We start from the raw sequence: 25,084 nt of genomic DNA on the forward strand, positions 1-25,084 counted from the left end.
ATTAAAAGAATAAGTTTTGTTGGGTTTAACACTGTAATGTTTGTTTTTGAGGATGGTTAGCTCCTAAGAATGTTTGGTCCATTGAACGGTTCTTTTGCACAAAGGAATTGAAAAGGTAATATTAGAGATATATTAACAAACAAAAGCTTCTTTTTTCTACAGAAGTCTGACACGAACATAAACAGGGTCAATGAATTAGCAAAACGTACTCTTTCATACTGTTTTCAATACATCGTACCAATGCACAGTTGTTTAGAGCTTAGGTAAAAGTCCACAATCATGTTCTACTACAAATCAAGAATCATGGCAGTAATCATCACCATATTGCTACAGTACTATTACTATCAGGGTAGGGCATGTTTCATGTCAGGATCTTGATGATAATAGCTAGCATCTAAAATTAACAAACATGGATCCAAACAACACGTGCTAATGGACCATCTTTTCACCTTTGAATCTATTACCATCTCTTAGCAATGAAAATGTTGGTATTAGACGTAATAGTTAGCACATTAAAACTAGCAAGATCCAAACGAAAACAGCGACATAGGCAAACGGATTGATCAACATCCATGGCCCCCATCCAACGATGGCTATGTTTCTAGTTCGCCCCGAAAGCGGAACGCAGAAAGCGGGGAGAGGAAGCTTCACGGATTCTGCAGTGCAGTTGGCTGACTCGTATTCTTGCTGGTTGGTGAAAAAGTACTGTTGGTTGATTTATGTGAGAAAAAAATATTATTCCAACTGAAAATTTACGATGATTTACGACAAAGCTACGACGAACAGGCTGCTGGATCGTGCGTCAGTTCCGACCGTGCCAAACGGGATTCTGGGTCGCGACTCGCTAGTCGATCCCAGCTGTGTTCATGGATAAGGAGTCAACAGTCAAGACAGACATACAGCGCGTCGGGCGTCCTAGGAATAGGATGGGTCAAGCAGAGGGAAGAACCAGCCAGCCAGCCAGCGCCAGTCAGCCATGCTGCAGCTCCATGCGAGGAAAGCTCAAATGATGCTGCTGCTGCTGCTGCTTCTCTCCGCCATGGCGGGTAGGCGTGCAGTTGCCACTGCAGCCGCGCCGCCGTCGACAGGCCACGAAAGCGACGAGAGAGCGCTCCTAGATTTCAAGGCAAAGGCGGCATCCGGAGCCTCGCTCGCCTCCTGGTCCCAGAACGGCAGCTACTGCAGCTGGGAGGGCGTGACGTGCGGCGGCCAGAGACACCCGCGGAGGGTGGTCGCTCTGGACCTGCACTCCCGGGGGCTCGCCGGCACCATCTCCCCCGCCATCGGCAACCTCAGCTTCCTCCGGTCGCTCAACCTGAGCCTCAACGCCCTGCGCGGCGACATCCCGCCGACCATCGGCTCCCTCCGCCGCCTCCGGTACCTTGACCTGGCGGACAACTCGCTTGCGGGCGAGATCCCGGGCAACATCAGCCGCTGCGCCCGCCTCGAGGTCATGGACGTCAGTGGCAACAGGGGGCTGCAGGGGAGAATACCTGCCGAGATCGGCGACATGCTGACGATGCTCAGAGTTCTCCGTCTTGCCAACAACAGCATCACCGGAACCATCCCTGCGTCGCTCGGGAACCTCTCCCGGCTGGAGGACCTGTCCCTGGCGATCAACCACATAGAGGGGCCGATCCCCCAAAGCATCGGGGGCAACCCACACCTCAGGAGCCTTCAGCTCTCCATGAACAACCTCTCGGGAACGTTTCCTCCTTCCCTGTACAACCTGTCATCGCTCAAGCTACTTGCCATGGCGGAGAACGAGCTGCACGGTCGTCTCCCACAAGATTTCGGAACAACCCTTGGCAGCATGCAGTTCTTCTCGCTCGGAGGTAACCGGTTCACGGGAGCCGTCCCCGCATCTCTCACTAATATCTCCAATCTCCAAGTTTTTGACGTGTCCGTCAACGAGTTCAGTGGAGTCGTCCCTTCTGCGCTGAGCAGACTGCAGCAACTTGAATGGTTCAACCTGGACAACAACATGTTCCAGGCATACAGTGAGCAAGAATGGGCATTCCTTACTTCGCTGACAAATTGTAGCATGCTGCAAGTACTAGAATTGGGATGGAATAGTAGGTTTGCAGGGGAGCTACCAAATTCATTGGCTAATTTGTCCACGACTCTCCAGGAGCTACTGATTTTCTCCAACAGTATATCTGGCGCCATCCCAACTGACATTGGAAATCTGGTAGGCCTTCAGCAGCTTATGCTTGGAGAGAACTTGCTCACTGGGGCCATTCCAGTAAGCATAGGCAGGCTCACACAACTGAACAAGCTGTTTCTGAGCTACAACAACTTGTCAGGAAGCATCCCGTCATCCATCGGAAACCTCACTGGTCTAGTTCAACTCATTGTCAAAGCCAACAGCCTGGAGGGACCGATTCCAGCAAGCATGGGGAATCTGGAGAAACTGTCAGTACTAGATCTACCTAGCAACAACCTTAGTGGGTTGATCCCAAGAGAGGTTATGAACCTACCATCACTGTCACTGTATCTGGATTTATCTGATAACTTGCTGGAGGGACCTCTTCCGTCAGAGGTTGGTAATTTTGTGAATCTTGGAGTGCTCTCTCTGTCGAGAAACCGACTGTCTGGTATGATACCTGATACCATCAGCAACTGCGTAGTACTAGAAATCCTCCTAATGGATGGCAATTTATTGCAAGGAAACATCCCTCCTGTTTTTGGAGACATGAAAGGGCTTACTTTACTGAACTTGACAAGCAATAAGCTGAATGGAAGCATTCCTGGGGACCTAGGGGATATTACCAACTTGCAGCAGCTATACCTTGCCAACAATAACCTTTCAGGACAAATTCCACAACTCCTAGGTAATCAAACATCACTGGTCCGTCTCGATCTGTCCTTCAACAATTTACAAGGTGAAGTACCACAGGATGGAGTTTTCAAGAATCTAACTGTACTATCAATAGTTGGAAATGATAGGTTATGCGGTGGAATACCACAGCTTCATCTGCCAAAATGCCCAAACTCTGCTGCGAGGAACAATAAGAAAACCACGTCGACGTCGCTTAGAATAGCATTGCCTACAGTAGGAGCTATCCTGGTTTTACTTTCAGTGCTTTCTTTAGCCGCATTCCTTTACAGAAGGTCTATGGCAATGGCATCAACCCAGCTGGAAGAAAAACTACCAGCTCGTTTCACTGATATAGAGCTTCCAATGGTTTCATATGATGAGATACTCAAAGGAACCGATGGGTTCTCAGAAACCAATCTCCTAGGACAAGGAAGATATGGGTCCGTATACAGTTGCACCTTAAAAAATGGACGTGTTCCTGTAGCCGTCAAGGTATTTAATCTTCAGCAATCAGGATCATACAAAAGTTTCCAGGCTGAGTGCGAGGCACTGCGAAGAGTTAGGCACCGATGCCTTGTAAAGATCATCACATGTTGTTCAAGCATCGACCACCAAGGTAAAGACTTCAGGGCTCTAGTCTTCGAGCTTATGCCAAATGGGAACTTAGATTTTTTTTTAGATAAAGGATAGAAACTATCCGGCTTCATCTACCCGTGGGTAGAATCAGACCAAATTATTACAGCATCAAAAATTAAAGAAAGAAGTTGACCGAAGAAAATACATCCCCAACAAGGAGCTCGAGTAGTCCTACGTGACCTCTGACTTCCACCGTGATGTCAATTCCACAGAATAAGATCACCAACGTCAAGACGAAGCCGCCAAACACGTTTGTCAGACCTAATAAAGGTACTGAAAACATTGGACACCGACCACCATTGAAGACTGGATGCTTCTTCCTTGGCAACAGCACGAAGCACTTGGTGTAAACCACCAAACGCCGAGCTGTTACGCCAACGAATGCCGCCTCCGCCTTGAGCTGAACACTGAACAGGGTAACCACACGGGAAAACTGCCCGGCCTTGGCGATCAAGAACTTCGACGACGCGCCTGCGCCATCGCCGCCGGCCCGGAGATACCAGGCTAGGTTTTCACCCAGTTATTGAACGCCCGCGGATGCAGCAAAGGACGGACTGACCAACGGCTTCAGCAGCGCCTTCAACAAGGTGCGTGGCACAGAAGTTCCACCGCCGCCGGCCCGGCGTAACACGCCAGGCAAGGATTTCGCCCAAGCCGCCGCCACCACCGTCGACGCTGCGCCCGGCCAACGTGGAAGACTGCCTTCACCGGAAGGTCACCATCAGAGACGCTCAGAAGACGGGCATCCCCGGCGCTGACCGTAGATCAGATCCAGACCCAGGGGGCCCAATCCTGACCCGCCGCCACCGCCGCCAGACGAACGGCACGCCGGCCGCCGCCGACGATCCACCACCACACAGAGCAGGGTACTGCCGGCAGAGGGACAGCACCAGCCCAGACCGAGGACGCCAGATCCAGGCCCGCAGGGCCCAAATCCGCCCGTCCGCCGCCACGGCGACTGCACACCGATGACGGAGAAGTCCGCCACCGCCGCACCGCCCTGCGCTCGCCCCCCACCTGGCCGCGTCATCCAGCGCTGCCACACAACCGGCTGAGAGGGCCACGCCGCCGCCATCCCGGCCGGCCGCGCGGCCTTGCCGGCGGACCGCTCCGGCGGCGGCGCGACTGGAGATTGGAGGGGAGGGAGAGGGCGCGGCGGCTAGGGTTTGGAGGGGAGGGAGAGGGTGTAGAGATTGGGAACTTAGATAGCTGGATCCATTCAGATATGGAAAGCCAGAGCAGAAATGCAGCACTGACCTTAGAGCAGAGGTTAGGTATCGCCGTTGACATCACGGATGCATTGGACTACCTCCATAATGGCTGCCATCCAATGATCATCCACTGCGATCTCAAGCCCAGCAACATTCTTCTTACTCAGGACATGAGGGCTCGTGTTGGAGATTTCGGCATCGCTAGAATTCTAAATGAAGCTGCAAGAGAAACTCGTGTGAATTCCAATAGTACCATCGGCGTCAGAGGCTCTATCGGATACGTTGCTCCAGGTAATTCAATATGCATATATCCTGTCTACTTCACTGCCTGATCAGATTCAACTAGCTATACAAAGCTGTTTATTCTCGAAACTGTTTCAATTAATCTGTTGCAGAATATGGAGAAGGGCTTGGAGTATCAACTCACGGTGATGTTTACAGCCTTGGCATCGTTTTGATCGAGATGTTTACAGGAAAGCGCCCAACAGACGACATGTTCAGGGACGGGTTAAACCTGCATTACTTTGCTGAGGCAGCACTTCCTGGTCAGGTGATGGAGATAGCAGATTCCAGAATCTGGTTGTATGACCAAGCAAAAAATAGCAATGGCACAGGAGATATTTCCAGAACCAGGGAATGCTTGGCTGCTATTATCCAGCTTGGAGTGCTGTGCTCAAAGCAATCACCCAAAGGTCGTCTGTCAATAAGCGATGCCGCTGTAGAGGTGCATAATATCAGAGAAACATACCTCAGTAACATGGGGATGAAGTCTGTTACATCATACGTACGTACGTGAAAGAAATTAGAGGAGCGGGAGATGGAGGTAGCGTCGGCCCTCTATCTTGGGTGGCGACGGATTCGTATGTTTGTTAGTGTCTGCGTGCGTGTGTTCATGTTGACGAGTGTGCGTGCATTCTAAGTTGTACTGTATAATAATAAAAAAATTGCACAGAAGAGATCTGGCTTGAGCTTTTACATATTATTTCTTTTCGATTATTACGAAATAAATAGCAGAAAGTCTACCTTTCAAACTGGACCTTAAGTATCGCCGACGCAATTCCATGTCGTTTGCACCCTCTTTGTGATGGACAGTCATTGCCGGGTGCTGCCACGTTGGATCCAATTTTTTATAATTTGGTTTTTTTTAAGAAAATTTACGTTTAGTCTCTTGGGAGACGTAAACTCATCTTTGAAATCTGGGGGTCGGCGTCAGAACTCATGACTCCGAGGTAACACGTATTGGCGCCACAGATCTTGTCTCCGATGTGTCTAACCGTGCACAGCAGGGCATCTAGGTGGCGTTGACATGGCCGGTACCTCGAAACCACAGATCTTGGCTCCGAGCTCGGTGCCAAGATCTGTGGCTCCGACCTCGGAGCCGTGGATCTCAGCTCCGAGCTTGGAGCCATGTATCCTGGTGCCGAGCATGAATTCTGGTAACCAGTTAAATTAGGCTTCTCGTGACAGGTTATAACACAAGCGCCCGGTGCACAGGGGCATGGGCTCCTGGTCTTCCGCTGGCCTCTTTGACTGGAACTTCGCTGATTCATCGCGTCTTGCCAACGCTCCTGTACCGCCAAGAACTGGAGAGCCTTGAGCCCTTGACACGTCCATAGAGCATTGTTGTACTCTAGGAGTTGCTGTTTATATAGCCGGCTAGCTTGCATGATGACTCTCTAGCTGTTTACATGTAGTAACTTCGTCCAATAGCCTGTTGGCTTGCTTATATTTGGCCTATAAGTTATGACTTATCAGCCAACGAATAATATTTTTCTTTCACACCAAACCAGTCAACAGTACTTTCAGTCATGGCTTATAAGTCAAACCAGCCCAAACGAACAGGACCAAATCGTTGGACAATTTTACACGTACTTGCCACAATAAATGTATATAGCAGAAACCTATGTACTTCTTGCATCACAAAGCATAATGAAAAAAAGTTTGTCATGCTTGGATCGTAAAGACACTGTATGAGTTGGACTTCGGAAAAAAGTCATGTCATATATTTAACACAATCACATTTAATTTACAATTTTAAAATTTAGTACTCTGATGATGATAATGTGGTTCCAATAATCATCACCCGTTGCATCGCACGAGCAATTTTGTTAGTAGCTCTAAAAACACTAAGAAAGAAAATATATTAGTATTACATAATATTTCCATCTCCAATATTTATATGTCTATGGAAAAAAGAAATAAAGGCAAACCGAATTTACTATTGTAAAGATTGTTCTATTGACTTAATTAAGAGACCAATAGCAAAAACAAAAATAGTTTATTCCCATGCACTGCGTCAGAAAGGTCTCCAGGGCTTCATCTAAACGATGCAGACAGCTTAGGGAGTGTCCGGCTGGTCTTATCAGCCAGCGTTATTCGCTGGCTTATAAGCCATGGTACAATATTTTACTCTCTAAAAAAATCAGTCATACAAATCAGCATCAGCGGCTTTGCAGGCAAGCTCTCACCCAGGCATATCACTCCAGGTTCACATCAAACACGCCCGTACTGTGGTGTTGCCTGGGACTCATATGCTAGGCGAAAGGGCGCAAAATAGTCTTTTCATATATCAAATGAGACCTAAATAATAAACTCTGCATCATATAGGACTAGTATGTTACGCGCGCCTTTGCGCGCGTCACAAGTTAGGCGGAAGTGCATCCATCGAGCTGATATGTACATATGTTATATAGAGAAGCTGGAACGTTGGTTTGAATGACAGCGTCAAGAATATTCACTTAATATTGTGCTAAACTGTTATACAACCGAGAAATGTATCTAAATGGAAAAAGAAAGTTTCTACTTTTGCCGATGATAAACACACGAGAACAGTATTGCTGGATTGCTTCGCGGATGTCTTCTGAAAATATATTGCAACTTTGCTTCCTTTCATCTTCAATATAAATGCGTATGCTAGCTGCATTTCCCCTCAACGTAGCATTATGACCTGCAGGGTACAGGATAGAAAGAGGAGAAAAGACAATTAGCTACACACAGAAGGCGCACATAAGCAACTCGTTTTATTTTGCACCACGCGAGGAATACACAATGCTCCCAAGGTGCCTAAACAAAATAAGCAATGGACTCCGAGACAGTTTGACATCCTTCATGAAACCCCCTAGAGAATCACAGAAGGTCATCGTTGGGGTTGATTATATATTGGAGCATCTCCGAGAGAGCTATCTAAAACCACACTAAAAATCCGAGAGTGCTTCCAATCTTTTCGCGCTCGATAAAATCCGAGGCAGAGGCAGAGCCCTCTTTTTTCTTTTCTTAGCAAACTGAAAAGATCGCAGAAAAATAGTTTGGCGCAAAGAGAAGAAAAAAGAAGAGGCAGGTGCTTTGATGACACACGAAACCTCTTTGGCATCAACACAACATTCTATACACATAAAACGTAAGCAGATGATTTCTCTATAGCCAAGGCGGCCATTGTCAAGTAGTCATAAATAGAGAATGTATGTATTAAAATACTAAATAAACAGGTTGAGAATGAAGTACATAAATAGACTAAGAAACTTGCCTTGGGATGAGTACATGGCCGTATCATAGAAGAAGTGAGATATAGTTTGTAGCAATTCTTTGAAATCAAAGCTGGTGTAAAAATAATTAGCTACATGCTGGCAAGTATATATTTTCTTTGGTACACAGAAACAGAAGAGGGGACGAAGAAACAATAACAGCGAATTTTAGCTAATATGGGGACGACATTAGGAAATCAATTTAACAATTTGAACATATTAGTCATGCAAAGCAAGTACCTTTAGGTTTATACAGGTAAGATACACATGTTGCATACAGCGCGCGTTCATAAATACAGATAATTTTGTGTGATAGTAGAAGATGAAGATATATTTTAATTTATGGGCTCAAAAGCATCTAAGAGTTACATATAAATATATAAAGAGCTTTGTATATGCATTACCGATGGTGTGTACCACTTGGAGAATCCAAAAGCTGAGTACATTATGATACGAACACCTGCATTTACTGATGCAGCAGGGTACAAAGCGCAGTAGCTGTTAAATTCAAAGGGGGTGTGGAGCTGATTCCTGGTGTAGTATGGAAAGCACAAAGATATACATACACAAAATACACAAGAAGCTCTATTTATTCTGCATACAGCAACAACTTTTGATAAAGTCAGACATGTTACATACGCATACACGCCACACGCTGCGAGATTGAGATAGGATCCAGCTGGTCCTCCACTGAATTTGGAGTGTGCACATCTCTCCATGCCTGTGACAAGACACAGAATTAGGGACAACCTGTAGAATATAGGAAGAGTACCAAAACAATTAATTTTATTTGACATCTCCGATCTTGAACGAAAGCAGATAAATAGTATGTTGTTCTGATTGGAACATTATATGTCGAACGGTTACGTGAAAAGAAACCTATGTTCGTGTGTGTTCCCTAAACTCATAAGATATAGTTATGACAAAATAGGATAATGTAAGCCACTAATATATCCGCGAATTTACCTGTGTTAGTCATACCTACAGCTGGGAACAGGGAAAAAAATAAAATAGCACCTAGTTATGATAAAATAAACATTAATTAGACAGGTTATTGTAAACTATAAAAAATTGTGAACTTGTAGGAGGTTAAGGTCAGTGTCATAGGTATTATCAAATGCTGCAAGTTGACAGTAATTTGTGTATGGCATACATGTATTTGAAATCATAGATACGAATCTGGAAGGGATACCTACGTCATCACACGTGTGTAGGTTTAGAGCTGCAACTATTAAGATTTTCTGTTTTTTTTGTTTCACGAGAGATCAATCTAGAAATAGCTAACAATTAAAAAGGAGGGTAAAAAATATATTAGTAACAGACTAAGGAATTTAGCGGAACCAGTTAAGTAAAGCCTAAGGTGTGATCACACAATGGGTGGAGGCAGAGGATCTGTACCTTGGGCAATAAGCGCTACAAAGGTTGATGATTTTGCCATTTGATCGGAGCGCTGTCCTCAGTAAGTAGCTGTTGTTGCTCTTGGAATTTCCAGAGTTTGAAAAAGGGGTAGTAATCTGGAAACATTGATAATCGGGGGTGTAACAAAGTGTACGGTGAGATGTACTATGCGTAGTGTACGAAGAGGAAATCGGTGAATATGAGATTAGTTGTTAGTCATATAGTAGTTTCCAGGTAAGCAGCAACCAGTAAATGTAGTGTTTGACATGTAAGAAAAATATATATAACAATTGTTCTTGAGAGGTATCTACTTAGTCATTTAGCACAAATTTCTGAAGGACATAGATGGGTTGCTTCTAAATCATGCGCCTCTATAATGGTCATGGAACATCCACATAAGGATTCAGATAGTTTGCTGGTTCTGAGCTACGAAAATAAGCGGTACTTAAACAGGGGCATTCAAAGTTGTGGTGATAAGCACATTAAAAATACAGAAGAGAATTACTGTGCAAAGCTGCTAACCAAGTGGAAAGCACATTTTCGAGTGTCCATTGTTATATACAGGCTGGAGGCAGTGTACAGAGCTGCTATATTTGTGAGTAAACTTACAGGGTTTTTTTTTAAGCAGACAACGAACAGTATCAATGTTGAAATCCTTAGCTTGTGCACCCCCATAAGGTTACTTGGAGCTTTGTGTCCTTGCAAAATATGGGAATAGTATTTTTCCCCCATACGTCGATTTAAAAAAAAACAAATTATTATGAAGATGCAAGGCGGTGACCAAGTACTGAGAGCTCTTTTTAGGTAAAAACACTTACCACAGATCCTTTATGAGCACCTCTCTAAGGGTGGTTAGCTTGTCCTTGCCTCTGGAAATTATATAGGAATTGGTGGCTGAATATCAATGATGAAACCAATGACATCTGCAAATATCTATGTTAAATAAAGAATCGATGGTGTGCATATATAACGATAAATAAAAATAGGATGACAAATGGCATCACAGGATCAGCATACTTATCACAAGGGAGGATTGTGCATGCTGTATGTGAGTGCACCGAAATTGGCATGTCTGTGAACTGTGTTCCATGGAATTTTAGTGGTATCAGGCGCCTGCAATTAGAATAGCCATGTTTTGATTAGGAAGGAAAAGATGAGAAGAGGAAGCAGGCATAAACAGGTGCAGCTAATGCGAAAATATTTTTGAATTGGTAGCAGAGGCTATATCGAGTCGCGGTCTCATCGCATTGTACAAGCGAGGGTAAGGCTTACCACTGACACAATTCCCCAGACCCCGCACAGAGCGGGAGCTCTCTACACTGGGCACACCCTTTTAGAAGAGGCTATATGAAATTTCTAGATCATGTTTGTGCTATGATATAATAATTCAGGGCATAATTTCCAGAGGCTATATTTACAGGTTTCAGATTATAGCAGAGGCATAATTTTCAAAACCTCTATGCTACCCCAAAGCATACATGAAAATTTCCCCTGAACCTCTATGCTACCCCAACCCTTCTTTCAATGGGGGCACCTATCATGATATATCAAATTTGCAAAACCATAAACCATATATATTAAATAAATGCGGTGATAACAATTAATACTCAATTGAAGATGTTATAAAAGGAAAAGGGAAAAACACACATAGAATTCCCATGACTTAAATGGTCCCATTTTTTTTTATCCATAAAAAAATGGCAAACATCTTACTTTTGAGGATGACAGCTGCAGCTTCACCTGTTAGGATAGTAGGTGTATACCGCGTTTTGATTTTTTTGCTTTAATTAGCATGATCTCTCCCTCAATGCAGAGAAATTAAGACTCGGCCATGACCTGCAACAAAGAAACTGTAACAGAGACACATGGTGTGGTAGAACAAAAGGCAAATGGAACAAGGTCAAGTCATAGCACTGAAGAATCACAAGTGCCATGGGATACCGGTGGTTTGACATTTTTGCATCGACCTGAGGGCAAGTCAATTTTTATAGAGAGGAGAATGTGAGGAATCATCCTAGGTATGAACTGGAGTTGTGCCATGGGCCATGTTGCCTACTGGACCAACCAGCTGAAGGGCAACACCACAAGAAGAGCAGCTGCATCAGAAAGGAAAATTCAATGAATTGAATACAGAGACATGTCTTGTTCATCTCCTCCTCCGGTTCCTCTCCTTCTAGCCCTTCTCCCTAGGTTCAGAGCTATCTTCCTTCCGCAATTCCGATTCTCCATTCCTCCATCCAAATTGCTTGCTAAACTCGAGACATCCCTCTTCCAAGAGGTTGTCTAATCCAGTTTGTACCCAAACTGTTATGCCATCAATGGAGGGGTACGCTAACACATAACTCCCAATCTCAGATCAGAATCACCCAATCCACGAATTAATCACAGGTTGAAGTGGTTAAAGGAGAAAAGAAGGAATGAAATGTACTATTCTTGGCCTGCAGCAAGCTCCTCCCTGTAGATCTGGAGCTCGGATGGAAGACGCTATCTGCTCATGCAGAGCAAACAGAAGTACAGAACCAGCCCATCAGCTACGAGACCGGAAAGCGAAACAGACAGCAAGAAACACCGGAGCAAAGAGGTCGTACCGGACAGGAAAGGACCATTCGCCGCAGAGGTGAGCCCAGCCACCACGGCGGTCGAGATGAAGAGGACCAAGAGCCGACGGCCGGCCACCGCCATGCGCCCGGACACAGCAAGCAAGAACTCGCCGCCGCTGTTGATGAGACACCGGGATGGCTGGCCTAGAGGAAATGGAGCTCGTGAGGCTGTCGGATCTAGGACGACGACGGCAGCGGCGATGGCGGTGTCTGCGACGACATGCGCACTACGACGTCTTGGCTGGCGGTGACTCCTTGCAGCTGGAATTAATTAGCGTGGTGGGGCGGAGTGGAGGAGCTGCACGGGTAGCTTGGAGACGCGAGACGCCAGAGCCGGGGACAGCCGAGAGACTCGACGCGGACGCGGTTTGTTTGGTGACGAGGATATCGATGGCGCAGCTAGGGTTTGGTCGGTCACGCCATCAAAAGGAAAGGAGAGAGAGAGAAAGGTGAGGGGAAAACGGAGGTGAGAGGCAGCCGAGGTTGGACGGAGGAGGAGGAGGAGGAGGCGAAGGAGGGCGGAGCCCGCCGCCGCACAGCAGTCGCATCCGGCGGCGCCGACATGCCGTTGTCGCCCCTCCGTGCGTCGGGACAGAGAGAGACCGATGGGGAGAGAGGAGGAAGCCAGGAGAAGAATCTGGAATGAGAAGCGGGAGCCAGCTATATATTTAGCGGTTGGGGTCCTGACGAGAAGCTGCAGAAGCTAGGCAGAGCAACTGTGACGACGAAGAGTTATAAGAAGCTGATTCTAACGGAAGCGGCTATAAGCAATCTTGGCCATATGATGACAGATCGGACGGTGGTGGGAATTTCGGCGACGTGGACGTCGCTCCTGTCGGAGGAGCATGTCCGCCTTGTTTGGGTAAAAGCGGGAAAAAATTCTAGCTCACGGAGGAAAGCCTGTTAACTTCCAGTGTCATATAGGAAATATTCTACATTTGATTTGTCCGCTGTCTTGGACATCCAAGAGTATTTGGTCGTTCCGTAAATCAATAACTTGCATGGCCAAGGAAAAGGTGACGGTAATGTCAAATAAGGCAGAAGGTTAGAGTTGTCAAACAAAAATTCAAAAAAAAATCAGGGTTACATAGTTAAGCACGTTTTCTTCCAGTCCAAATAAGGAATTTTGTCTTGTCTGTGCACAATGGAACATGATGAATGTTCTTCGTTGAAGTATACACCGCCCACCATAACATGAATGGATTCGTTGGTATGGTCTTCAGAAATGCTTCAGGATGACCAGAAGGACGTTGAGCCAGCAGGAAAATGTGTCAATTGTCATTTCTTACCTTTTCGTGCAAGGTAGCGCTCTCGAGCAGCCTGGATTTTACTGTCCACCTCAGATTGTTTAACATCCATGTCTTTCTTCAACGAGTTTACTTGCTTATTCTCTACTAGAAGTTCAGAATCTTTCGGTGCATTCGAGGCCTTGTTTAGATGAAATTTTTTTTGCAAAATAACTACTGTAGCATTTTCGTTGTTATTTGGTAATTAGTGTCCAATCATAGTCTAATTAGGCTTAAAAGATTCGTCTCGTGGATTTCGTCTAAACTATGTAATTAGTTTTATTTTTTATTTATATTTAATGCTTCATGCATGCGTCCAAAGATTCGACGTGACGGGGAATGTGAAAAATTTTGCAAAATTTTTGGAAACTAAACTGGGCCCGAGCCACCACTGCAATGAGATACCAAAAGTTGACTTTAGCTACCACCAGGTTTGCTGGATCACAGTTTGGAAATAATGCTTATAATTCAGATTAGGCGGGTTAGGGAGAGGAAGAACCCGAGAGGGAGGAGGAAGAAATGAAAGCAGCATCGACGAGGGAAACTTGTCGTGGGTTTTGAATCCATGCTCGGCGCCAGGATCCATGGCTCCGAGCTCGGAGCCGAGGTCGGAGCCACAGATCTGTTGTGGTAACACGTATCATGACCCTAGGGGTCAGCGCCATAACTCATGGCTCCGAGGTAATACGTGTTACTTCGGAGCCATGAGTCCTAACGCTGACCCCTAGGGTCCAAAAATAAATTTACGTCTCTCCGAGGTCAGACGTAAATTTTCTTCAAAAAAAGATCAAATTGTAAAAAATTGGGCATATTGGAGCTCGGCAAGGATAAGAGCCCTTTTAGAACGCATGATTTACTAAGAGGCCGTTTGAATTCCTTTATTTTGGAGGAATTAAAATATACATAGTTGATTAGGCTATTTAGCTTGAAATTTGACATTTCATAACATTTCCAAGCTCATAAATAAGCCTATCTCAAATTCATAGGGTTGGAGATGAAAATGGATTCTATAGATGACTATGCTATAATTCTATTCTCTAACTTATAGCACACTCTTCAACTCATCTCCCTACAATAAAAATACAACATATAAGTATATCCCTTGTATGCTTAGCAATAAACATATAAATATATTCCATATATAACTATATTAGTTTAATTAATCTATGTCTAAATTATAATTATTAGAATGAATTCAATTCTAAGGATCAAACGGGCCCTAAAGGTCCTTTAAAATACAGGATTTTCATAGGCACCGTAAGAAATTTATAGGAATCAATTCACTTGCATAGAAAAAAATATATATATGATTCATGAATTTTTTTCCGTGCTCCAGAGGGAGCCTAAAGCATGAGTAATCGGTCGCCAGATACAATATATATATATATATATATATATATATATATATATATATATAAACAGTTCAATGGATTTACATACACCAACACATAATAAGTAGTACACCATTCGACGACAGAAATTTACATCTCCTAGCGATAGCTTACAAATACAACAATAAAACCAATGGTAACCTCAACATATATGGACATGCATCTGATTTTATCTGATAAAGCGCACACCGCAAGGGCATGCCCGGATATTCAGTGTTACAACTATACCAATACCAATATACCATACACCGACAACACATAATAAGTAGTACACCATTCGACGACAGAAATTTACATCTCCTAGCGAGAACTTACAAATACAACAATAAAACCAATGGTAACCTCAACATATATGGACATGCATCTGATTTTATCTGATAAAGCGCACACCGCAAGGGCATGCCCCGATATTCAGTGTCTCCGCCAGTACAACATGGATGTTACAATGCAGTCATACAGACAAGAAGGGCATCTGGCTGCTAAGTGCAATCCATGGCGATGTTCAAGCGTCACATGCCTTCTCAAGTCTCCAGCTCAACTCTAGTGGGAACTGGATCAATGGAACTGGCAAGATGATGCCTTGACCCCAGAATGTGGGAATCTTTTGTGGCCTTCAGGGATCGGTTAACCGTGCCTTTCTTTGTCAAGTGTTTAACCGCTTCTGAACCTGGTAATTCGCCAATAGCAAGTCAATGAATTTGAATGTTTCTTTAAGCAGCCGTGTAAATATGAATGTTTCCCATGCCTGAAAGTTAAATTCTACTTCCAAAAGTACAAGCTTGTGTATGAGTAACCAAAACAGAGCAGATGCCATATGCTGATATGCACAACAAGAAATGCCTTCCAAATCTTCATATAAAAGAAGCTATGCTAGAAGCAGTGCAGGTGGTAGTAGACTGACCAATGCTAGGCAAGGAGAACCTTTTATGAACTTGACAATCCAAGTCCCCAGTCCTCTCCTTTGAATTAATACTGGAAGTTCTCTCCCTTGGGTTACTAGTGGACCGCACAACAAGTACAGAAGGACGAGATGAGGCTTCCTCAGAGCCTTCTCTGGGTAAAACCTTCAGTCTAGATTTAGCTGATGCCGAACCACTGGATCGATTTGTCGAGGAGCCACCACCCTCTGAGTTTGATGGGAAGACCTTGTGGTTCAATGAGTTTGATTGAAGGGTTGAATCATGCTTTTTAACAAGTTTTCTGTATGGGGTCTTCGTTGCACTTCTGTCAGGTTGCCTGGTTTCATTAACTACAAAAATGCCATCTGCAGCATAAGTGCCAAGGAACCGACTCTCCCAAGGCCGAACAGCCATCCATCTCTCTAGCCAATTCCAGCCCCAGCTGTTCTTGTCAGGTTCAAATGCTGCAGCTTGTCTTGAACTTGCTTGCCACTGAAATAGGAGGGGAACAAGTTAAGAATTTCGAATGCCAGGATTTGAAAGGCTTACTAACCTTGTGCACTGCAGATTCCTTCTTATTGTTTTTTATCAGATGAAGGCAATTTCAATTCTCGGATGTGCTTTCGCTCCAAGCCTCCCAGGGAGGACCAAAGCACGAATCTTCCATTTTTCCTTCCGAGTACAGGTCTCATGTTTGTTACAGAATGTAATTATTCTACCATGAGCTGACCAAACAGAATAATTTGCAAAAGATGAGGATCTTAATTGTCAAGCTAGCATACAGGGAAGAACAACTTCAATTGTTCCCCAAGAAAGGAAGACTTAGTCAAACAATAGCAAGCATCCGAACCTGGCTAAGATTAGACCTGGTCAAGGATAGCCAGGCAAGCATAAGGCAAGTCCATGGTGTTTAGTTGTATGGTTAAACCTGACAAGCTAGGATCGTGTTTGGTTGGGTGCTCTGCATGAACTCAGCTGACATGCAGGACATCAAGGAGTCGGCATGGAATAAAAAAAGCACTAACGTTTCCAACCCAATCAAAGAAGATAATGGTGGCGTAAGGATCACATCACCAAACGCTTTTTTTTCAGAAGTGATTCTATCTTTGGAAAATCACTTCATCCTTGTACTAACAGTACAAACCATTACCAGACTGCAGGGCTAACTAGTTCATCGACCTAGCAAACTTACCATGCCAAAAGCTGAACTAAGCTACCAATGGAGACCAACTATCTACTATGCATCGAGTTCTCAATTTTTTTCTTCTACCAAAGCACCAAGAACAATCGATCCATTGACCCATGTTCGGCACTCTTTTTCACCGGAGCTGGGCAGCCTATGCCTGCTCCTTGCCCTGCAGCGCACTTGTGTGGGCAGCGCCGCTGTGCGGCAAGGCAGCACAGGGCGAGTACAACTGCAGCAATGAAGGACCAAGACACAGAGGCAGATGGGGCACTGCGAGGGATAGGCGCGCCGGTGACAAGGAAGAAGCTTGACCAAGCTGTTCACGTCATCTGCCCCGGCAGTGAAGAAGCAGGAGATGAGGGGAACGGGAAGGGAGGGGTAGCCAAAGCCTAGCTAACCTTAGTCGCCCGATTCTGTGAACCAGGGATAGACAGGCTATCTCAGTACGGATGGCTTACGGAGTTAGGGTAGCCTGGCTCTGACGCGGATGAACCAAACAAACCGTCCGATCTGGTCTAGACATAACGCAGGCCAAGGAATGAGGGGAAACGAAACACCCCCTTAGACTAGAACAGGTTTTACGTGTTACAATATATTATTATATTCACTCTAATCTATGATTTATTACTTCAGTGATATTATTACTAGAATAACAGTTTATGCATATGTTGGTGTAGAAGCAGGATAAACTACCTGATGAGCTAGAGCATAGGCCATGGCTCGCTCCCGTTTAGCTGCTGCTTCCTGCCTCTTTAGAAGTTTTGCTTGGATATCTTCCACAGAACCGATACTATCACACCAGCCATCCTGCATTTTAAGACAATGGTAAAAGTTCACAAACAAACCAGAACATTGTACTGGAATGCCAGTTATTTCCTAACGAAAAGAACAATATGGTAATTTGTAAACAAATCATGAAATAGTCTTTTGGAAACAATTTTTGAAATAGTATCAGCATATATAACTATCAGCCAAATAAATGACAAGATAATAGGATGCCTTGTTTTTTAAACTTGTGCATCTCACCTCAATTTCTCTAACACGTGCCTCGGTCGTGTGCTCTGGTGAAGTATTTTGCTGGTCAGTCTGGTTTTCCAAAGCAATGCGAACTCGCCTTGCTCTAACACGGGCCTGAACTCTGACCAAAGCTTGCATACAGCGGAGTGTTGTAGCAGCTTGCTTTCTTACTATATGACCTCTTACAAGAGCTTGAAGCCTAACCAGCCCTTTTAAAGCTCGGCGGGCTCTCCTAGCCTGAAGAAGGAACACAAGTGGGAACTATAAGGAACTAAAGTATTAAGTGAGAATGATGGTAAATTACTCATTTTCTTTCCACAATTTCTATTTTTTTCCTTGGTAGAGAAAACTTATATTGCCAACTTCCGCAGTTGCACATGGTAATATACAATCAGACCGTGAACAAACAGATTTCAAGCATCACTACAGGAGCACTGGGTACCAACATGAATGGACATAGAGGTATAGGACATAAGATTAGCTGAATTACTTTTGCACTAGGAAATGAAAATTGCATTGACATTAGCTACAACCAAAAAAGGGCGTACCCAGTGCAGAGAGCTCTCGCTCTGTGCGGGGTCTGGGGAAGGGTGTCAGTGGCAAGCCTTACCCTCGTCTGTGCAATGCGAGGAGACTGCGACTCGAACCCGGGACCTTCCGGTCACAGGCGGTAAGACTCTACCGCTTGCACCAGGCCCGCCCTTCACATTAGCTACAACCAGAACTGAGTTTTATTTTATTTTATTTTTTAAAAAAAGAGGTGTTTGAGCATAAGAATGCTTATTCAGGTTGTTGAGATATTAGAGATGAACACATTTTCAAGAGTCGACACTTGCATGAATTGAATCAGTAAATGGAATCCACAGGACAACATGAATGCATACCAGGAAAGCTCTAAATGCTGTCTGAATAATCGTAGCAGCCCAGATCTCTTCCAGTTCCTCTACAGTTTGAGACAGTGGCACATGAGCTGAACCACAAGTGGGTTCCAAGCATGAAGGTGCATTAGAATCAACTTCAGGTGGATCATTTCCATAAGGAACCTCTGGAGTTTCTTCTTGTGCAGCAATGCTGCTGTCATCTTGAGAGCGCTGATTCTGAAAATGAAACTGATCGGCGACATCGCTTTTCTGCACTTTCCCAGTTGGCAACTCGTAAGCAAAATGATGCATACTCATAAGTCATAACAGGTTAATGAGGGAAGTGTGGCACAAATATATGTCCTCCATATGTATATCAGAAGGCAAGGTTTGGCGTTACTAAGTTATACCTATCTATCAGTTGATTTGAAGCTCTTGTGATTGCATAACCACCAATAATTTTTGTTCTCAGAATTCAAGAAGCGCCAATGAAGTCAAGTATTTAAGCAAGCTTTGAACAAAGCAGGTAACAATTACCTAACAATACGCTCTCTGCAGTACAAATCGAAACTAATACAAACAGTGCATAAGGAATTACCAAGTGCAATTCTGATTCAGTCAAGGATGGATAACTAACAATGATCAGTACACACCTAGGATTTGTCATGATATGATCAAGAAGTCTGATTAAATAGTTCACCCTTTTTTCTGCTATAACAATTTTAATTGAATTAACTCGGATACTAAATGATTCTTATATAATCCACATAGGTCTAGGCAATAAGCGAAATGAATGCACCAACCACCAATTTAAGAACCAAGATACGCCAGAACTGCATAATGATTGGAAGAAACCCGGCGCGTACCATTCGTCCAACATCTGCATCCTCCTTACAATGCTGCTGCTGCCGCTCCACCTTCCTCAACCCAACTAACGACTTGAGCCACCTCGCCGAGATGCCCATCGCACCGCCGCTCCGCCCGCCTCAACCGTATATAGTAACCTAAAGACGCAAAATTTCCGGTTTCCATCAGCACCGGCACAGAAAATGCAGCACAATCTCACAGGACGGAGGGAGAAAAGGAGTGGAAAAAGAACACCATGAAAAGCGCATCACCAGATCAACGCCGGCCGAGAGACGGGGTCGCCTTGCCGGCCAGTAACCGGCGCCGCTTGGCAAAGATTCCGGGAGCGCTTTGGGGGTGGCAGGCGCGGTGCGCGATCCGGAGGCCGGAGGGGGGCGTGTTGAAGGAACCAAGGAAGGGTGGGCTCGGTGTATCGCTAGTAGACGCCGTGGTGGAACCAGGCGGCCATTACTGCCGCAGCAGTGACGCCGCTGTGCTCCTCTGCGTGCGCATTATTGCGCTCGCTGCCGCCTGCGTGGTGCGTTGCGGTTGCGGTTGCGGTTGCGGCGTGGCAACAGTCAACAGTGGAAACGGCACGGAGGAGAGAGAGAGACGGGGGCGGAAGGAAACAAGAAAGGACGGCGCTTTTCTCGCGTTTTCACTTTCTGCACCGCATGTCGGAGAGAAGCCCCTTTTGTTGCCGTTTTCCCCTCATCCTGTGGAAGTGGACTGGAATTTCAGGCGCCCTTTTTGCTGGGCTCCGAGAGTCCAAGAACCGGGACAAAATCACGCTGGGGTTCAGCGAATCGTGCACACCGTGACCTGAAAGCAGTCTCAGATCATGTTTGGCAAGCCTTCCAGGGGCTCCCGCTACTCCCAGGAGAGAGCTGTTTTTCTCTCTCCTCGCAAAATAAATTAGAAGCCTGAAGAAGTTATGTTTTATAGTTCCTCAGTCTCCGGCTCCTCTGACACTGTAGCATAGAGCCGGAGTCGAGAGAGCCCTGTCAAAGAGGGCATCACTTTGCTGCAGATTTTTGTGAGTGGTTTCTTCTGAGATCATGGGAGGATCATGTGCGTTAGGCCGGTTTTTACCCTGTTTTAAGTCCACGAGTGGTAGTATCATCTATACAGATAAAATTCATCAAGTAGTAGAAATTTAAGATTGTTTCTGTGCCTACATTGCTCTCTGACACTGATGATAGAGCGCACTCATGGACTGGATGAAATGTGTGGTTTGTCTCGAGATTCCGCTCATGAAATCAAATGATTATATTATTAACGTGCTATCAGCCTATCATCATACTATCAGTGCTCTGCTGCAGCTACTGAACAGTAACCGGGCAGTCGGCTACTGATCGGAAAACGAGAGATGCTCTTTCTCCTCGGAAACAGGTGGTTGATTGAGCGCCATGCCGCCATGTTTGTCCTTGTTAGTCCACGGCTGGTACAGTGGTACGCGGTACGCCCGTCATCATTCAGTGATCTATGAAGTCTCGTTGGACGGCACAATTTGTTTTTTTTGGAGGTTGCCGGATTCAAATTCTTGTCATGATGAAGCTGTTCGGCGTTCTCGAAATATAACATGGTCTGTAATTGAATTCTGTAAGATCCACCGGGACTAACTCAAAACAAAACTATAGAAGGTCTTCAACCATAGATATAGCCGGAAGTTGATCTATATTTTGATATAGACAAAATACGTCCTTTGTCCTAGAAAAAAATGGCAGCTCTAAGTTTGAGACTGGCCAATTTTTTTCAAGTTTAACATATTTTATAGGAAAAATATTTGTATTTATATTTATAAATAAATAATTCAATATAAATTATATTTTGTAACCAATCTAAATATAAAAAATATTAATATTTTTCTCATAGAGGTAACTAAAGTGAGAAATGTTTGGCTCTTCAAGAAGTGAGAATTGCATTTTTTTAAATGGAGTGAGTACATACCAATGGACTTTGCTAATTATCCTCCAGCAACACTATAGAATATACTTGTCGGTGCAGAAAATGATCAACACGTAAATATTTGTAGTTTTGTCGTACGTTGTGATCGGATGTAGCCTCGCACTCAATGACACAGGGTTTATACAGGTTCAGGCAACGTGCCCTACGTCCAGTTTGAGTCGGTCGATGACTTTATTCCTGAGCCTATGTGCTCAAAATTTGCAATGGGATTACAAACGAGAAGGAGAAAGATAGGTCGATCTTTCTATTGAGAGAGAGCACATCCCCTTTTATAGACGAATGGAGTGGCCTTACAAGTGAGAGAGAGAGTACGTATGCTATTAAGTCTTGTTGCCCACGCCGATGGGTACAAGATGATGGTAGACGTCCATAATACTGTTTAATATCAGATGCACGTGGGAGGTTGTGTCGTCTTCTTCTGGTATGGCAGGCGTCGGTGTCTGCTATACTGTTAATGTCGAGAGACATGCAGGGGGTTTTACCATGTTCGCCCACAACACTGTTGATGCCTAGAGGCATGTGGGGGAGCCTTACCGTGTTTATCTAGTACGAGAGTTGATGGCGCCCACAATACTATAGGGAAAATATCGGCGCCTACAACACTGCTTGGGTTCTGTCATACCAGGGAGGTCGTAGGGTACTGTTCTACAGGTGTACAGGGTACGTTCCTCGGTATTGCGGTTGACTTGAGTGCCCTGCCTTATTTTCTCCGTCTGTTTCCTGGTCCTTACCGAACCGGCGTCCCCGGTCGATTGGTCCCAGTTGGCTCTGATGGCGCTAGTTGGAGAAGAGCAGTGAACAGGGGTTTGGTGCATCCCCAGTTGAAGACGCGAGTCAGAGTCAGAAGTGGTGTTTGGCTAGGTCTTCCGGTCGGAGAGGTCGTCCGGAGACGGGCTGGAGTCGGATCGAGGCCTTTCGGACGGAGAGGCGGGTTAGAGTCGAAAGCGAGCGTCGTTCCTCCTCGGCCAGGCCTTCTGGTCGGAGACTTGGATCGTCCTTTTGGTCTGTTTTTAGGTATTTGGGCCGACCTATGAGTTGTGTGTTGTTCGCAACGTCGTCTACTGGGGCGAGCCTTTGTTAGAAAGCCGGTCCATGAGGGACCTCGAGTTTATGAACCCGATAAGAGCCCCTGGGCGATTCGGGTAGAATCGTCTAGGGATTTTTATCTTGATGGCGGATGCGCGCGAGCGCACCCACGGGTGTAGCCCCCGGGCGATTCGGGTAGAATCGTCTGAGGGGTTCTCATGTTGCTAGTGGGGGACGTTTTGTTTTGTCAGCGGGTGCGTGTGAGCGCACCCGCGGGTGTGGCCCCCGAGCCCCCGGGCGATTCAGGCCAAATCGCTTGGGGGTTTTGTCAGCGGGCGTGTGTGCGTGCATTTTAGTCAAGACAAAGTTGTCAACCAAGGTGTCATGCATAGCCGAGGCAGTTGTTTTTAGGGATCGGACGAGATGGAGCTCGCGGATCCTGGCATTGGGCGTAGCCGAGGGATCGAAATGGACTAGCGGATCCAGGCGTCGAGCGCGTGAAAGCTCTAGTTTGGTTTTGGTGAATTAATGAAACCCTAAGTGCTAACCTAGTTTATCAAGTGATCATAAGATAGGTAGCACATTCCAAGTGGTGAAGCAAATGAAGACCATGACATGATGATGGTGATGCCATGGTGATGATCAAGTGCTTGGAATTGAAAAGAAGAAAGAGAAAAACAAAAGGCTCAAGGCAAAAGTATAAATAGTAGGAGCTATTTTGTTTTGGTGATCAAGACACTTAGAGAGTGTGATCACATTTAGGTTCGATAGCCATACTATTAAGAGGGGTGAAACTCGTATCGGAATGTGGTTATCAAAGTGCCACTAGATGCTCTAACTCATTGCATATGCATTTAGGATCTAATGGAGTGCTAACACCCTTGAAAATGTTTGTAAAAATATGCTAACACATGTGCACAAGGTGATACACTTGGTGGTTGGCATATTTGAGCAAGGGTTAGAAACTTCACTAGCAGAGTGTCCGCCCATAGAGTGCGGATGGTCCGACAGTGCCACCGACGCCCTAGATAGAAAAGACGGAGGTCACTGTAAGTGACTGGACGCTGGTCTCGGTTGGACCGGCACGTTCAGTCAGTGGCAGCAGAGGGCGTGCAGCGTCGGTCTCTGACCAAACACTGGGTCACTCAATGACCGGACGCTAACAGGGTGCGTCCGGTCCTGCTGACGTGGTAGTGGATAGAGGAGCCGCCGAGTGACTGGACGCGCCTGGTTGTGAAAAGTTATCTCTAGATGCTTAGTAGAAACGACCGGAAGTTGGGGTTCAGCATCCGAACACTTTGAGCAGCTACGTACGGTCGTCACTTGACCGTTGAGATCGGGCGATCAACATTTGAAGAGAGGGGACACATGGCACGCATCGTGTGACTGGACGCTGAGGTCCAGCGTCCGGTCGATATGACTGGAGCGTCCGGTCACCCCGTGTTGTGCCCAGTGAAGGGGTACAACTGCTCTATTTCGTGGGGGCTTCTATTTAAGCCCCATGGCCAGCTCAAGCTCACTCTCTTAGCCATTTGTATTGACATAGCAACCTTGTGAGCTTAGCCAAAGCCCTCCCACTCATCTCCATTATTGATTTATCATCTTTGTGAGATTGAGAGATAATCCAAGTGCATTGCTTGAGTGTTTGCATCTAGAGCCACTTGGTGTTCGTGTTTTACTGCGGGATTCGCTTGTTACTCTTGGTGATTGCCACCACCTAGATAGCTTAGAGCAGTGAGGATCGTCGAGCGGAGGGTGGTGATTGTCTCTGGCTCCGATCGTGGTAATTGTGAGGGGTTCTTGACCTTTCCCCGGTGGAGAGCCAAAAGGTACTCTAGTGAATTGCTCGTGGCTTGTGTGATCCTCATCTTGTGTTGGTTGTGCGGCACCCTACTAAGGGTTTAGTGTGTGATGCCAATTAGCGTATGAACCTCCAAGTGAGTGAATCGTCACAATGAGGAGTAGCTTGTTGGCAAGCAAGTGAACCTCGGTAAAAAATCTTTGTGTTCATTATTTGATTCCGAGATGATTGGTCTTCATTGGTATTCATTCTTGTGATTGTTTAGCTCCTTCCTCGACATAGCAGTATAAACATCTTGCTCATTCTCTTTACATTACCACAAACTAGTTGTCAAGCTCTTTAGTGTAGCTAGTTGTGAGAGCTTATTAGTTTGGTTAGTGTGGCTCTTTAATTAGCTTTTGAGAGCACACTAACTTAGTGTAGTGTCATAGCTATTGTGTGGATAGAAACTATATAAACTAGCATTGTGGTAGGTGGCTTGCTATTGTAGTAGGCTAGCGCAACACTTGCTTCGCCTCATAATTGTCTAACTAGTTTGTTAAGTGTTGTTATAGTTTTTTTTAATAGGCTATTCACCCCCCTCTAGCCATTAGGACCTTTCAGCGCGTCGAGGGTTT

At 45.4% G+C, this 25,084-nt stretch overlaps 2 protein-coding genes and 1 long non-coding RNA gene across 9 annotated transcripts; 1 reads left to right on the plus strand and 2 right to left on the minus strand.

Annotated features, from left to right (window-relative positions):
* The first annotated feature begins 976 nt into the window (after positions 1 to 976).
* LOC136476455 (receptor kinase-like protein Xa21) lies at positions 977 to 10,188 on the plus strand. The gene is made up of 4 exons (XM_066474332.1): positions 977 to 3,477; positions 4,652 to 4,959; positions 5,064 to 5,440; positions 9,911 to 10,188. Exons 1-4 carry the CDS (start codon positions 977 to 979, stop codon positions 9,962 to 9,964), a joined length of 3,240 nt encoding a protein of 1,079 aa, XP_066330429.1. The 3' UTR covers positions 9,965 to 10,188.
* LOC136476517 (uncharacterized) lies at positions 7,886 to 13,014 on the minus strand. Of its 7 annotated transcripts, none has more exons than XR_010763703.1 (9): positions 12,176 to 13,014; positions 12,016 to 12,075; positions 11,529 to 11,918; positions 11,301 to 11,423; positions 10,605 to 10,700; positions 10,406 to 10,510; positions 10,197 to 10,285; positions 9,588 to 9,703; positions 7,886 to 8,910 (listed from the first exon to the last, which is right to left on the minus strand). It is a non-coding gene; the product is annotated as an uncharacterized lncRNA (long non-coding RNA). The 7 variants fall into 7 exon arrangements; XR_010763652.1 differs by having other exon boundaries at positions 11,529 to 11,683; positions 12,176 to 13,012; XR_010763677.1 differs by having other exon boundaries at positions 7,886 to 8,939; positions 11,529 to 12,075; positions 12,176 to 13,013.
* Positions 13,015 to 14,926: 1,912 nt separating this feature from the next.
* LOC136476724 (protein IQ-DOMAIN 5-like) lies at positions 14,927 to 20,253 on the minus strand. Its single transcript, XM_066474688.1, has 7 exons — positions 19,945 to 20,253; positions 19,693 to 19,830; positions 18,851 to 19,096; positions 17,976 to 18,203; positions 17,643 to 17,756; positions 15,766 to 16,255; positions 14,927 to 15,531 (listed from the first exon to the last, which is right to left on the minus strand). Exons 2-7 carry the CDS (start codon positions 19,789 to 19,791, stop codon positions 15,386 to 15,388), a joined length of 1,323 nt encoding a protein of 440 aa, XP_066330785.1. The 5' UTR covers positions 19,792 to 19,830; positions 19,945 to 20,253; the 3' UTR covers positions 14,927 to 15,385.
* Positions 20,254 to 25,084: the final 4,831 nt, after the last annotated feature.

The sequence above is a fragment of the Miscanthus floridulus genome, chromosome 1 (genome assembly GCF_019320115.1).
Source record: "Miscanthus floridulus cultivar M001 chromosome 1, ASM1932011v1, whole genome shotgun sequence".
Taxonomy (NCBI): domain Eukaryota; kingdom Viridiplantae; phylum Streptophyta; class Magnoliopsida; order Poales; family Poaceae; genus Miscanthus; species Miscanthus floridulus.